Source organism: Aspergillus karnatakaensis (genome assembly GCF_047715665.1).
Source record: "Aspergillus karnatakaensis strain CBS 102800 unplaced genomic scaffold BJY04scaffold_5, whole genome shotgun sequence".
NCBI lineage: Eukaryota > Fungi > Ascomycota > Eurotiomycetes > Eurotiales > Aspergillaceae > Aspergillus > Aspergillus karnatakaensis.
The window spans coordinates 578,116-590,657 of record NW_027395717.1 but is presented as its reverse complement, the minus strand read 5'-3'; the positions used below and the strand labels follow the sequence as shown (position 1 = coordinate 590,657).

Genomic DNA, 12,542 nt, shown 5'->3' with positions numbered 1-12,542 from the left:
TACGCGTCAGTCAAGTTGATATATGAGATTATGTTTCGTACGTAGTTCTAGGAAGAGATCAACTGATCCATCTTGTACCTCTGCCGTAGTGTGGCTGCTCAGAAACTTCACCTTCGGCACTAGTTTAGCACCCTGTTGCACCTGAAGTTGCTCACCATTCAAGAGGAGAGGGCTGATCTAGCGCCAGGTATCGCGCACCTCCCTCACCCGCACCCTGACATCGCTGGTCACCCCACCGGTAGAAAAGAGCCGACTGTAAACAGCATTCTTCGAAGGGAAAATCTGGCTCGTGATCGTTGCCTCACCTTGACCCCCAAACACCTCAACGCTCGACCAGTCAAGTAGAATCCGCAAGGAAACGGTTCCATCTGCTGCTGGAGCCAGTGGCGCATAGTACGTACTCGCGAACGTACTATCGAACGAAACATCCCCAGAACGCGTGCGGTCACTAAAGATCTGGTGGGTGGAAAAGTCGTATCCGACGCGGGTTTCCTGGCTATGATCCCTGGTTGCCGCGAGAGCGATTCCAAATTCGGCCTTTTCGGCTGAGGATGCCTGTCTGCTTGAGAACGTCAAAGTGATCTCCAGCGTCTTCCCGAGGCGTCCGAGATCGCGCACATTCTCCACGCGAGGGAAGCTGAACACCCGACCGCCATGGGTGAGTGCCTTCCACTCCCCTGCTGGCTCCGATACAAGTGACGCCTTTCCACCGATTGTCTTGAGCGCAAGTTTCCTTGGGACCGTCATCGCACTGCGCCAGGGATCCGTTGGGATAACTGCGCCATACTGCCAGTTATTCATCCAGGCAATAACAGTACGCTCATCGCGAGGAAGACCATTGAATCCAAGCACCGCGTAAAAGTCTGGGCCCCAATCGAGCCAGTTTGCAACATTGTCTGTTGCCCGTGTGTTGGAGAAAAGTATCTGATCCACGTTGATATGGCCCCAGCCACCCGTGGCGTTGTCGATGATCTCAATTCCAGCACGTTTCCCCTGAAGTGCACTCACATCCCAGCTTTGCCAGGAGAGACTCTCGCTGTCGGATCCTGCGGAGCTGCGCACTATCTGTCGGTCGACATTGAGCCGGATCGCGGTTTCGTTTAAGTTGCTGCCACCGCCCACGAGGAAGTTGATATACTTGTGTGAGATATTGAACGAAGGGGATGCAAGCGTCCCGGTTGTGGCATCACCGTCGAGGAATGTGTTCACCAGCTGCTCACCCAGAAATCCAGTCACCGGGTTTTGCCCGGCGAGGGTGCCCTTTGCGGGAGAGGCCCCGGTGAAATTACCCGTGGTTCTCCAACCCCGCGCAGCAAAGGACTCGTCACCCTCAAAGTCCTCGAAAACCACGCTATCATCCGGACCACCTCCGTCATGGATACTCTCCGGATCCGCAGTGAATGCTGTCCCGTCAAAGTCACCCACGATATACTGTGAGCCGGAGCCCACTGTGCCTGGGGGACCGCCGGGGTTGAGGCCGAGCAGCAGGACCCACTTGACCTTTTTGCCGTTGTCAAGTGACAGTGGGAAGATACTCGGGCATTCCCACACTCCGCCAACGGCATTAGCCGGGCCGAATTCGCTGGCCAGGTCCCACTGCTTGAGGTCCCGGGATGTGTAGATCACGATTTTGTGTAGTTTTGCCAGACTAATGACAGAGATCCACCGGCGGGTCTCTTTGTGCCAGAAGACGCTCGGGTCACGGAATTCCAGATACTGGTCTTCGTAGGGAGCAGGAGGAATGGCGATAACAGGGTTGCCGGCATCGTACGTCGTCCATGTCATGCCCTTATCGAGGCTGTAAGCGATAGACTGCGCTTGCTGGTCCTTGCGCACGTGTTTCCCACTCTGCAGCACCTGCTCCGTGGGATACTGCACAATGGTTAGCTTTCTCATCTCAGCCACTGGTAGAATATTAGACTTACATAAGACGTATACATAGCAACCCAAGGCGCCTTCCCCCTCCGCCCAAACCCGCTCGTATTCTCCTCATCAACAACAACAGTCCCAGAGAAAAACATCTCTGTAATATTTCCGGGAAACCCCTGCGCCTGAAGCGCAACAGGGTGCTCAGTCCAGTGCATCAAGTCCCTACTCGTCGCGTGGCCCCACGACATCGCACCCCAGGTTGATCCGCCTGGGTTATACTGGTAGTATAAGTGGTAAACGCCGTCATGGTACACGAGTCCGTTTGGGTCGTTCAACCAATTCTTCGCGGGGCTGAAGTGGTACTGCGGGCGGTAGAGCTCTTTGTAGGTCTCGCGGCGAGTAGCCGTGGCAAGAACTGGAGAGGCCAGCATCCCGAGCAGGAGGCTAGTGATAGAGAGGGGGAGCTTCATCGAGTGATCTTGGATGGAAGTGGATGGGAGAAGGAACAAGGGGAGGAGTGTGGTTGTACTCTGTTTTGATCTTCGGTCCCCGACCTTATATAGCCTCCAACGGGAATAATATCACCATAGGTACACTATCAGACTTTCTGGAGGCGCCGAGGAGATTCTTCGCCTAGGTCAGGCATCGCGGAGGGACGCGATGAGGACCGAAATCACTCTCCACGGAATTAATTTATGAACCCTTCTAGAAGCACGCCTTCCCCGCAACTAGTGTCGAGAAATCGCATATGGGGCAATAATATGCAGTGTTAGAATTGTGGAGGCCGGGGCGTAAGGAGATGAAACAAGGTCACCGCTGGATGTACTTGGACACTTGCTTGAGGGATCTCGCGGAGAGCCTCGTGGTTTCCGCGATGTGGATTTCATGGCGGGGAAGGGCATAGATAGAGACGGCCGGGGACCCCACGTTGTTTCGAAACCGGATATGCAGGATTCAGTGTAGGAGTATCCTTGTGAAAAGAAAAGGAAATAGTACCTTGGTGTTACATTATATAGAAGTTATACTTACTATACTTACTATACTTACTATACTGAAGGAGCTAAGCTCTCTAGTGCAACACTAGTCCTAAGACGCACTAATAAGACAAACACTGCATTTTTAGTTCCTGGGAGGCTTTGAGCGGTGACCGAGCAAGGCACGCCGCACAGCCACCATTCCGGCAAAGGCCAAGGCTCGTCAGTTTAGCTCCACCATTTCTGTTGCAGGAAATTGCAGGAGGTGCACTAATCTCCTAGCCACACACACTACATCGCCTCGTGAGACGTACACTGCATTTTAGCTCCTCAGAGGGCTTGTGGATTGGACTCTTGGCTGAGGCTGTGAGGTGTGGTGAGGGACCCACAGGTGGAGGATAAATTCGTCGCTTGCGGTCGTTGTGGCATATCTGACGATTCAAGCTGGAAAGTCAAGTCAGTTACGAGTATTTGGGAATGTACTCCTTGCTCGTGGTCGTATCTTGCCCTTAGAGAAGTCTACAGTTGCCGGACGCACTCTAGAGTGAAAGGTAGCAGCAATCGTCCTCGTAAGCGAACCACAGAATCAAATAGTAAAAGATCTAAAAGGTATTGGTACATTGCCATCCTCCAGATTCATACATCACCCAGGTCCCTTCCAACCCGACCATTATTAAAAGTTGTAAGTGAGAATGATAAAACAATCCAATAGCCCCAGGCGACGTAGATAGTCAGCCTAACAGCCACGGAATGAGAAAAGACGCCCCGCGTCGCCCCCTACTCCTTATGCCACTCGCCACTAGGCTTGTGTCCACCCTCAGCACCGTGCCCCTCGCCGTGCCCCTTCCAGCTTCCTTCATGGCCAGGCTGCTTGCCATGACCCCAGTTACCATGTCCCTTTCCGTGCCCCCAGTTACCATGTTCTTTTCCATGGCCCCAGTGATGGCAAGAAGGAACCTTGTACTCGTAGTCACAGACGCCAATAGAGGGAGAGTAGGCGGTTCCCGGACCACAGGTCTTGCGCACGGGGATGCCGCCAGCGCCGCACTCCCAGAAACTGTGACAGTCGTGGCTGTCGGGCCATGCAGCACCGACTTTGCAGGTTGCGGCGGCGGTGGTGCCGGTAATGAAGACGGCCGCGAGAAGGGCGAGTGCTTGGGTTGGGAAGTGCATTTTGGTTGTGGAGTGGGTTGTTTGAAGAGAATCTATGGAAGGTAAGTTGGGGGCTTGCGTCGGCTGAAATGGTACGTACGTATATTCAGATTGTTTAAGTAATAGAGTCCGGAAAAGAACGTAGAAGACTAGCTTTTGTCGTCGGGTTGTTGTTGGCTGGTGCTGTTGTGAGGTCGGCGATGTCGTTGTCGATGTCGATGGCGGAATAAGTTACATGCATTAGCACTGGCTTTATATAGTTTGTTCTCTGGTGGTGTTGTTGTTGTTTACCCTCGATCAAAACGGTCCGTCTACATTCCAAAGGGGGTGGGTGGTTCGTCACAACAAAGCCAAGAGGAATCAAGGTTCGGAACAGGATTCCGTTGTAGAGGAATGTGTGGAGCCTGGTCTGCATTTACCCCTGCATGAAACAGGCACTGACATTCTGCATGCGTCCCTTGCATGTGCGCTATTCAGGGCTCGTGCTCTGTACAAACAGCTACACACTGACGTACATGGGTGTCACTAGCATGCAGACCACGCCGCAGATTCGTCTTTGCAATTCCCTCATAGTCAAAGCCCGCCAACAGGCAAGTTAGATACGGGCGTAGATCGGAAAAATTAGCCGGAAGTGATGTCAACCCCTTTCTAGATATCATTCACGGGACGGAACTAAGGAATGGAGGAATTAGAATGTACTGCCAGCTATGCTAGCTTCCTTGGCCGGTCGGATGTTTTGGCTTTACCCATGGACAATTGGGCCTGGCCATTCAACTACAGAGGATGATGAAACAAGGCTATGCATTGTACAAGCTTCCCATGTGCTTGAAACCATGTTAGCTACTGGACGCGCCAAGGCCAGACCATTCTTTGGCAAAATCCTCCGAGTCAGCACAGGCGTAGCAATGTTGTTTACAAGTTCAGGCTACTCCTTTAGTTTGACGTTCCAACAATGATGTACTAGGCTGTTCTAGCCTGCTATGAAGGGTCCCTCGGCATACAGCTACAGGACTTGTACGGAAACTGGCCAAGACCTCGCATAGTGGTGCCTTGATTCTAGAGAAATACAGGCCATAGCAGATGAGAATCAAGCTTTGGAGAATTATAGAGAGTCCTGCTCTGCATAAATCCATAGAAGCTGAGTTTATCAAAATCGTAAATTGGACACGAGGGTGGCCAAAGCAAAGCCGAGTAAAGACTGCCTTTCGGGCTGATGGACTACAAAATCACTTTTCAAGTTTGCTATACACGGTTAACAGTGTGTTGTTCTACGTAATCCTTCGGATATAGACATAGAGGTAGCGGGCTATTCGAAAATATATATCCACAGTTTGCACCCGGTCTCTGTTCGATATATGTATGCAGTCATGGCAACGATTCCATCAACAACAGTACGACCTCTCGACCCTCACAGAGAGTCAACAACCACTTCAAGAATACTTCGATACTTACGCGAATGGGGATGGCAAGGTGATTTCCATAGTCAAGTCATATCTTCTACGCTTGAAGCTATACACTGGTACGAGTTGAGTAGATTGACGCCTGAGGGTATCTTCCCTCAAGGCAACAAACACTGCATTCTTAGTCTTCCCGAGGCATTGAGCCACTAGCCTGCTTAGAGCTAGCTCTAAGCGATGTACTAGTGTACACTGCATGTTAGCTTACGGGAGAGCTCGTCTCATGGCTAAACAGGGGAAGTCGATGTTATCACTGCTACCTGCATGATACACGATATGGATCAAACTTTATTAGCTTTCTATAACTCCTTTGAGCAGACCTTTTATCAATTAGGCTAACACTCTCCAAAAACCTGTTGCGAGAGGGGACAAATGTTATGTGGGGCAACACTGCATTTTTAGTGTTGAAGAGGGCTTACAGAATGGTCATCAACCCGAGTTTTTATTATTATTGGTGCTGCCTTTTAGTGCTGGGGAGGGTGTCTAAAGTGGAGATTAAGCTGAATACTGACCAACCACAATGTGAACTTGACAGGGATTGGGTTTTTCTATTTTGCACTGCATTTTTAGCCCTGAAGAGGAGACACACAGTGCAGTTTGGGCCAAGTACAGGCCAATAACAAGCTATTTTCCACTATGCGATTTAGGTACTAGCCCTGACAGGGATTTCCTTTTCACTGCATTTTTAGCTTGTGCCGGTGATTGTCAAGATTATGTAGTTATAGAGCAGCAGCGCTCGGCAACCGACCCCAGCAATTGCTCAGATGAGTACTCGCAAAGGGATTCTTGCTAGTCAAAAGGTGGTGATATGCTTACAAGCCTTGATTTGAGTGAATTTCGGGGAAGTCCCCGTATGTCTCGCTTGATGTGAAACCGCTCAGCAACAGCCATGGAATACCTAAGTCCTAAGTAGGGGCTACATTCCTTTCCTGGAGTGATCCTTTTAACTTGGCATTCTCCCTGAATCTAGATCTACAACTCTGCTTTCATCACGGTGCCATATAAAGCTGAGGCCTATCTCGCAAGCAGCGGGTAAATTTGGGCTCTGAGCCTCCATAGGTAAGCTGTCTGCACTGCCTTCTTCCCTCGCTCATCAACTTCAATTGCCAAGTACCAGTGTAACAGTGGCTGTGCTGCTCCTTGCTCCTTGAGGCAGAAAATCTGTGTCACGGTCACCGTGCACTGCATTTTTAGCTTACAGCGGGCGCTGTAAGTGTGGCTGTGCATGCATGGTACACACGGGACCCGCAGCGTTGCGTTTTTAGCTTGTCTGACTGGTTAAGACAAGTATGCTTGAGCTTTACTCTGGATGCATACATTTCTTGGATAGTGATAGTTTCACAGAAAGAAATGGTAGTAATAACGGTGTAGTGCGGTAGACCGTGATTTGGCCATGTGTATAGCTCTTTCCGCTAGCGGGCTTTGCTGGGTCTGTTTGAGGCATACATGACTGTTAGCTCTGCATGGTTGAACGTCCTCTAGAGGGTTGACTCTGTAGCCTCGCATGAAGCTGATATATCCGCTCCACCGCGCAACATATATAGTTTCAATGTGAGGGCCAAGAAGTGGATGATGTGAAAGATGCACTCTTCGATCAACGTCTTGCATGGAGCTTCCAGGACTTGAAAGATTTGGAGACACGTATAGCCGGCTTGCTTTTGGACTTCGGAGGGCGCTAAAAGTGCAAGTGGACAGCGGCAGGCTTTACTATCTATGCTGCTTGTATTGGCATTCTGGAGATTTGGATATGACGGGATGATGGATAGCGGTGCATTCATTACCCACGCATTGTAAGATCTCATACGATATAACAAGAGTGCTCGCCTTTGCTCCCAAACACAGGTAGGCCACTTACCATATAAACATCGGGTGGTTCATGCTGAGATTCCACTTTTCATACAAAATGCACTGGGCCAGAGGGTGCCGGTCAGATTTTGCATGTCTTTCTAATTCCGACTGGTCCAGCTGAACTAGGTTTGATCTGGTGTACTCGTTGTTTTTCAGGTTTGAGCGACGGTTGAATCTGTTTCCCAGATCCCGAAGGGTGGCTTTGAAGGTAGCTCTTCGTGATTCCATTAAGGAGAGCAGCCGTTCCTTGTTCGGCGCTGTTGTTTGCTCCAAGAGCTGACGAAATGAAATAAAATCGTGAGTATTATCTTCGCTCGTGTCATCATCCGAGTTCCACTCTAACTCCGATGGCTTGATAAGCACAATCATGCTTTTTGAAAACATCTTATTTGGGAGTAATACTTCAAGTGCCTCAAATACCCCTCCCTGGGGAGCGAGGTCTGAAACAAAGTCGTACCAGAGCTCCAATACAATCAGAGCTAGGATTGCGAGCCCAGCGGGATAGGATTCGAGTGTGTCTGTCTGGCTGGAAAAGACCGCTGCTTCGAGCGATGCACCCATCTTTACCAGGTCTTTCACAAGTCCATAGTGTCCCCCTTTGGCAGCGCTAAGAAGGATGTTCGAATGAGATGCTTGTGAAAGTATATCTGGATTTATTTGCGCCATCCTGACAACATACTGGTGCTGATTATGTCCAGCAGCACAATGGACAAATGACATATGGCCCATGTTCGCTGCTAGCTCGTCTTTGTCATACTCCGGGAGATCTGAAGTGTCCAGCTCAAGCTTTTTTCTAGTATCCATGAATACATGGTTGTAGATTTCGAGGAGGGAAATCGGCAGTTGTTCATCGAAAGCTCCCGGTTGACGAAATGTGAGGTCTGTGCATACTTCATATTTATAGTGCAGGTTGGCACTCATCATCTCCGCCAGTCGCAGCCGATGCAATGTCTGGAGGCTTGTGGTGTACTCTATATCGACAATCTGCCCTAGTTTTGGGTGGTTCTGAACAAATTCGCTAGCCGTCCGATGAAAGAACTGACACACCTTGATCCGACTTGATCTCACAATGCCCAGTGTGGCAAGACTATCTTCAAACATTTCCCCATGCCATGGAACCACTTCTAAAAACCCCTTTGTTATACTCTTGACTCGGCGATCCATTCTTTCCATCACCTCATCCAGCTCTTCTTCCGAAAACGGCGAGGGATAGTGTCGGGATGGAAAATCAGGAGAGGCGAGGTTCTCGAGCCACCAAAATGCCATACAGCTGAATGGCATGTTGAATTTATTGTGGGCCACAAGTAAAAGCATTTGAGCTGCTGTGCGTCGATCATAGGGCTCCAAAGCCTCCAACAATCCCGCGTAGAGTGCGTCTAGCTCTCTGGGGGTAGCGTAGAGAGTGCTTCGGAGCATACCAATGGAGTCACCACGCAGCATGCGGGATGATAAAGATCGAACCACGATCCAGGCCCATAGAAACACTCCTTCTGAGAGGTGTATAATCTTGTGAATGAGATCGAAAATATCGCCCCAAGCATAGTTCGAATCTACTGCGTCCTCTAACACTTGCCTGCTATACAGGTAAATGTCATGGCCAGTTAGCTCGTGGAGATGAACGCATTGGTCGGCGGAGGTCGGGAATTTTGTTTGAAACTCAATATACGGGCGAGAGCTAGCGCAGTCTTGATATCATCACTTTGGGCCCAGGCTTTCAAAGCATCTGCTAATGCTTTATACTCCAAGCTGTCACCATTGAGCTCATCCAGTCCATCAATGAAGGAACAGAATCGGTGTGAATGAAAGCCTTGTTGATGTACTAGTAGTTTAAAGGCGGCCTGGAAGTCAGCACGGCGGAATATAGTGCTGTCAGGTCCTCGACCTATGTCGACCTGTCCCAAAAGCCTCCACTGCGTAGGGAAAACCTCAGGAATCAAGTCAGGGCACTGCTTAAGCACCTCAAACAGAAGGGACCTATACAGGCCCTGGAGAGAATTTTGGAGTTCGTCTCCAGCCTTCCAAAAGAAAAAGTGCGCGACTACAAGTTTCTTCTGGCCGGCCCACGAGACAAGATGTTGGCGAGTAATATGGTGAATGCATAGAAACTTCATGAGAGTTGATTTGCCCGAGCCTGCCTTCCCTGAGATATGAAAGACCCCGTTGCTGTTTCCCAGCCATGTTAGGAAAGAGCCTTGTGCAGCGCGCCTCTTCTCCTCTTCTCCCTCGAAGCCCTTGTCCGTTCGATCTTCAGCGGTTGCCTCTCCAAAGAACCATTCAAAGGTTCCTTCACCTGCATCGTTGATTGTATCTTCTCTTGTGAACATGGTTGGGAATGCTACATTCTCAAGAACCCGGTTTTCCAGCGGGATCAACGCCGCCATCGTTGACAGACTGTCCAAGGAAGACTTGATGTTTTGCAGCTGATAGCTATCCTGAAGCTTGCCATCTTCCGTACCATATGTCTCCTTTCCGGGCCCATATATCTGAGAGGTCGGTATAATTATTTCCGAGCCCTGGATTCTGTTGTTCATTGCCTGCTCCACAACCTTGAGCATATCATCACGGATCTTCGATAACCTCGTTGCGCTTTCGGTCGAGAGCCTTTCGCCCGCTATCTGTATCTGATCGAGCTGTGCCTTGACGACAGACTGTTGGTCACTGGCCACAGTTATTAGTTTCCACAGCTTGAATAGACCGGAGTAACTCACCCAAGCATGAGAGTCAACCGCAGCAGAATCTGCGCGCGATAGTCGGCTAACCTTCTTTCGATGCTCTTGAGCTCCTCACTTCGTTTCAAATTGACCCATTTTACTCTCAAGCTTTTCCATGCAGAGTTCTTGTCGGACAAAGTAAGTTGTTCCAGTATTCCGAGCAAATCCTTCGATAGCTTTTGACATTTGACCGCAAGATCCCTTAAGGCTCTCTCATGCTTATCGTTGCCTCTTAGCTTTAAAACCCAACTCTTCGGTTAGAACATTCAGATCTTTCACCACAGCTGTGATGTCTGCATTCTCGGCGGTAGTGCCACTGGCCGACCTGTAGATCTCATACGTTCCGGCAACAAGTTTGGACGAGAAGTCGATGAATTGCAGAATTGCCCCGGCAAGGCTGACAGCGGATAATGGATCCATTCTGAAGCCTATTCTGAAGCCTGAGATGTCAGGGTGATTCCGTCCGTTCCTTGCGGTTGAAAGAAAAGATAACAGAAAGATAGAAAGAGGGGAAGCTGCAGACGAGGCTCCCGGAGCCAGAAAGTGTGATCTCTGTCAGCCGCAGAGGCTAGCGAATAGGCTCGCAACGCGTAGCTAAGGTTGCAGGGATATTGTGGCTATTGCCTCTAGCCCCTCATCTGACCTGATACTCTCCTCGGGAAACAACTAGGTACCTCCTTGTCAACGCCTAAGACGCCTAGTACTCGCTGCATGACGGCCGATGTCCCAGGGCACTTATATGCATCGCCTTTGCGCGGGTTTAGGGCTACTTTCAGCGCCCTACATAGACCTATACACTACCCATAACCCCTATCCTGTCTACATTCCTTTAAATATAGGTCTTTCTACGTTTGTGCATTGCCCATCATGGCGACTCCTCGAATTGGCGAGGGTCAATCTGCCCTAAACGCTCCCACGTTGTTCTTTGTGCCTAGAGCTTACGACGCGATGCCTTTGTATTCCTCCTGTAGGATATGAGACCAATTAAAACCACAAGATTAGATGAACGGCTTTGTCATTTCCTAGTAAAAAGAACACCTTTCTTTGACATTCGCCCAAACCCGAAACTGCAAACGGACGAATGTAGACGTGTCATATCCCACATAAAACCTCAATTTTCAACACTCAAAAACACAGGATACCTGCCCTTATACAACATAAGCAACAAGGCCCTAAAGTACCTAGCAAGACTGCATGGTCTATGACGCATATACAAAATGCCGCTAGAGACAATCCTCAACGAAATCATCTACCAGATAGTATCCGACCTCCGGACAAAAGACTGCAACGACCTCGCCCGAACCTGCTGTTTCTTCCACAGTCTCCTCAATCCATATCTCTACAAACACCACGCAAACACAACAATCCTGAAATGGTCCATCGATAAACAAAACCCAGGGACAATATCCCACCTCTTCGCCTACAACCCACCCATCGACGAAACGACCCTCCATAGTGCTCTCTGGCGGTCTTGCCAAGCCAGATCACTGGGGATATTCACTCTCATAATCAACCAATATGCACGACTAGACTACGAGACCATATTGACATGTCTCCTCTGGGCCGCTGATTTTGGCTGCGTTGACATCCTACACATGACTCTTGAATGCGACTCGATTCGAACCTCGGAATGGGCGAGGAGTTTTGCGCGGTTAGCGCTATTTAATGCCTGCCATCAAGGATCTGCGCGCCATTTAGGGGTGGTGAAATTGCTGTTGAGCGTGTACAATGATTTACCTATCGATTATGCAATCAATCATTCGCTGGATAGGAGGAAGGAGGCCTTGACGATATTTCTGATAAACCATGCCAGAGTGCACAGGAAACGGTTCTTCCTTACGGAGTCTAATAAGCAGAGACTGCGGGAGATTGGTGAGCAGGCGGTGCGGTTTGAGCGGTCTTTGGAGGAGGAACGGGTCATGCAGACTTGTATTGATGGTGACCACCAAGCACTGAAACATCTGATTCAGGTGGGTGTTCGTATCCCAGCTGAGGATGCAAATGGCATTACTCCTCTGGCTCATGCAATATCTAAAGGGCATATTGAGGTTGTTCGTGTGCTGGTCAGGAATGGCATGCCTGATTACCGGATAGTCAGACCTGGTACAAACCATAGTGTGCATAACTATGACCTGGTGAGCCTGGCAATTCACCATGGCCAGAATGATATCTTTCGGATGTTGCTAGATCAGGACAATGGATGGTGTTTATTCTTCAAGTCCGTGGCGGCAGGGACAGCGCATTCGTTTCAGAATGAAGAGGCCACCGCTTTGTTAAATGGTGTTTTTGAGGCCCGGTATGCGGGTTGCAAATTGCTACCAGGGTATTAGATAGTCAAAATAGAAGGAAAGCGATGTTGATAAAGAGACTATAGAATGATGAGACAATACTATGTTGTAACTAGCTTCTATGCGGCTCTAAGGAGATAGTAAATGCGTGTAACGGAATAACTGAGCGTAAGTCTATCCCTCCTCTTCTCTTCTGTCCTGCATCCGTCAAGTTGGGGCTGCAGTTAGCTCTAAGAGTGCCAA

The 12,542-nt window shown here is 49.6% G+C and overlaps 4 protein-coding genes across 4 annotated transcripts; 1 reads left to right on the top strand and 3 right to left on the bottom strand.

Moving 5' to 3' along the window:
* Positions 1-43: 43 nt before the first annotated feature.
* BJY04DRAFT_119536 (glycoside hydrolase family 32 protein) lies at positions 44-2,382 on the bottom strand. The gene is made up of 2 exons (XM_073708309.1): positions 1,926-2,382; positions 44-1,872 (listed from the first exon to the last, which is right to left on the bottom strand). The coding sequence occupies exons 1-2, from the start codon at positions 2,337-2,339 to the stop codon at positions 178-180; spliced, it is 2,109 nt and encodes a 702-aa protein (XP_073575741.1). The 5' UTR covers positions 2,340-2,382; the 3' UTR covers positions 44-177.
* Positions 2,383-2,480: 98 nt separating this feature from the next.
* Positions 2,481-2,820, bottom strand: BJY04DRAFT_119496 (uncharacterized protein). Its single transcript, XM_073708308.1, has one exon. It carries the CDS (start codon positions 2,769-2,771, stop codon positions 2,598-2,600), a length of 174 nt encoding a protein of 57 aa, XP_073575740.1. The 5' UTR covers positions 2,772-2,820; the 3' UTR covers positions 2,481-2,597.
* An 800-nt stretch (positions 2,821-3,620) lies between these two features.
* Positions 3,621-4,016, bottom strand: BJY04DRAFT_214123 (carbohydrate-binding module family 14 protein; the record flags this gene model as incomplete). Its single annotated transcript, XM_073715124.1, has 1 exon — positions 3,621-4,016. The coding sequence occupies one exon, from the start codon at positions 4,014-4,016 to the stop codon at positions 3,621-3,623; it is 396 nt and encodes a 131-aa protein (XP_073575739.1).
* Positions 4,017-11,228: 7,212 nt separating this feature from the next.
* BJY04DRAFT_214121 (ankyrin repeat domain-containing protein) lies at positions 11,229-12,341 on the top strand (the record flags this gene model as incomplete). The annotated part of the gene is made up of 1 exon (XM_073715123.1): positions 11,229-12,341. One exon carries the CDS (start codon positions 11,229-11,231, stop codon positions 12,339-12,341), a length of 1,113 nt encoding a protein of 370 aa, XP_073575738.1.
* Between the last annotated feature and the right edge of the window lie 201 nt (positions 12,342-12,542).

What these genes read in the sequence shown, in the direction of transcription:
- BJY04DRAFT_119496 (XM_073708308.1), bottom strand. Translation starts at nt 2,771, where the DNA reads ATGCCCTTCCCCGCCATGAAATCCACATCGCGGAAACCACGAGGCTCT.
- BJY04DRAFT_119536 (XM_073708309.1), bottom strand. Translation starts at nt 2,339, where the DNA reads ATGAAGCTCCCCCTCTCTATCACTAGCCTCCTGCTCGGGATGCTGGCC. An exon ending in TTGCTATGTATACGTCTTAT is followed by an intron (nt 1,873 to 1,925) that starts GTAAGTCTAATA and finishes ACCATTGTGCAG; the next exon opens with TATCCCACGGAGCAGGTGCT.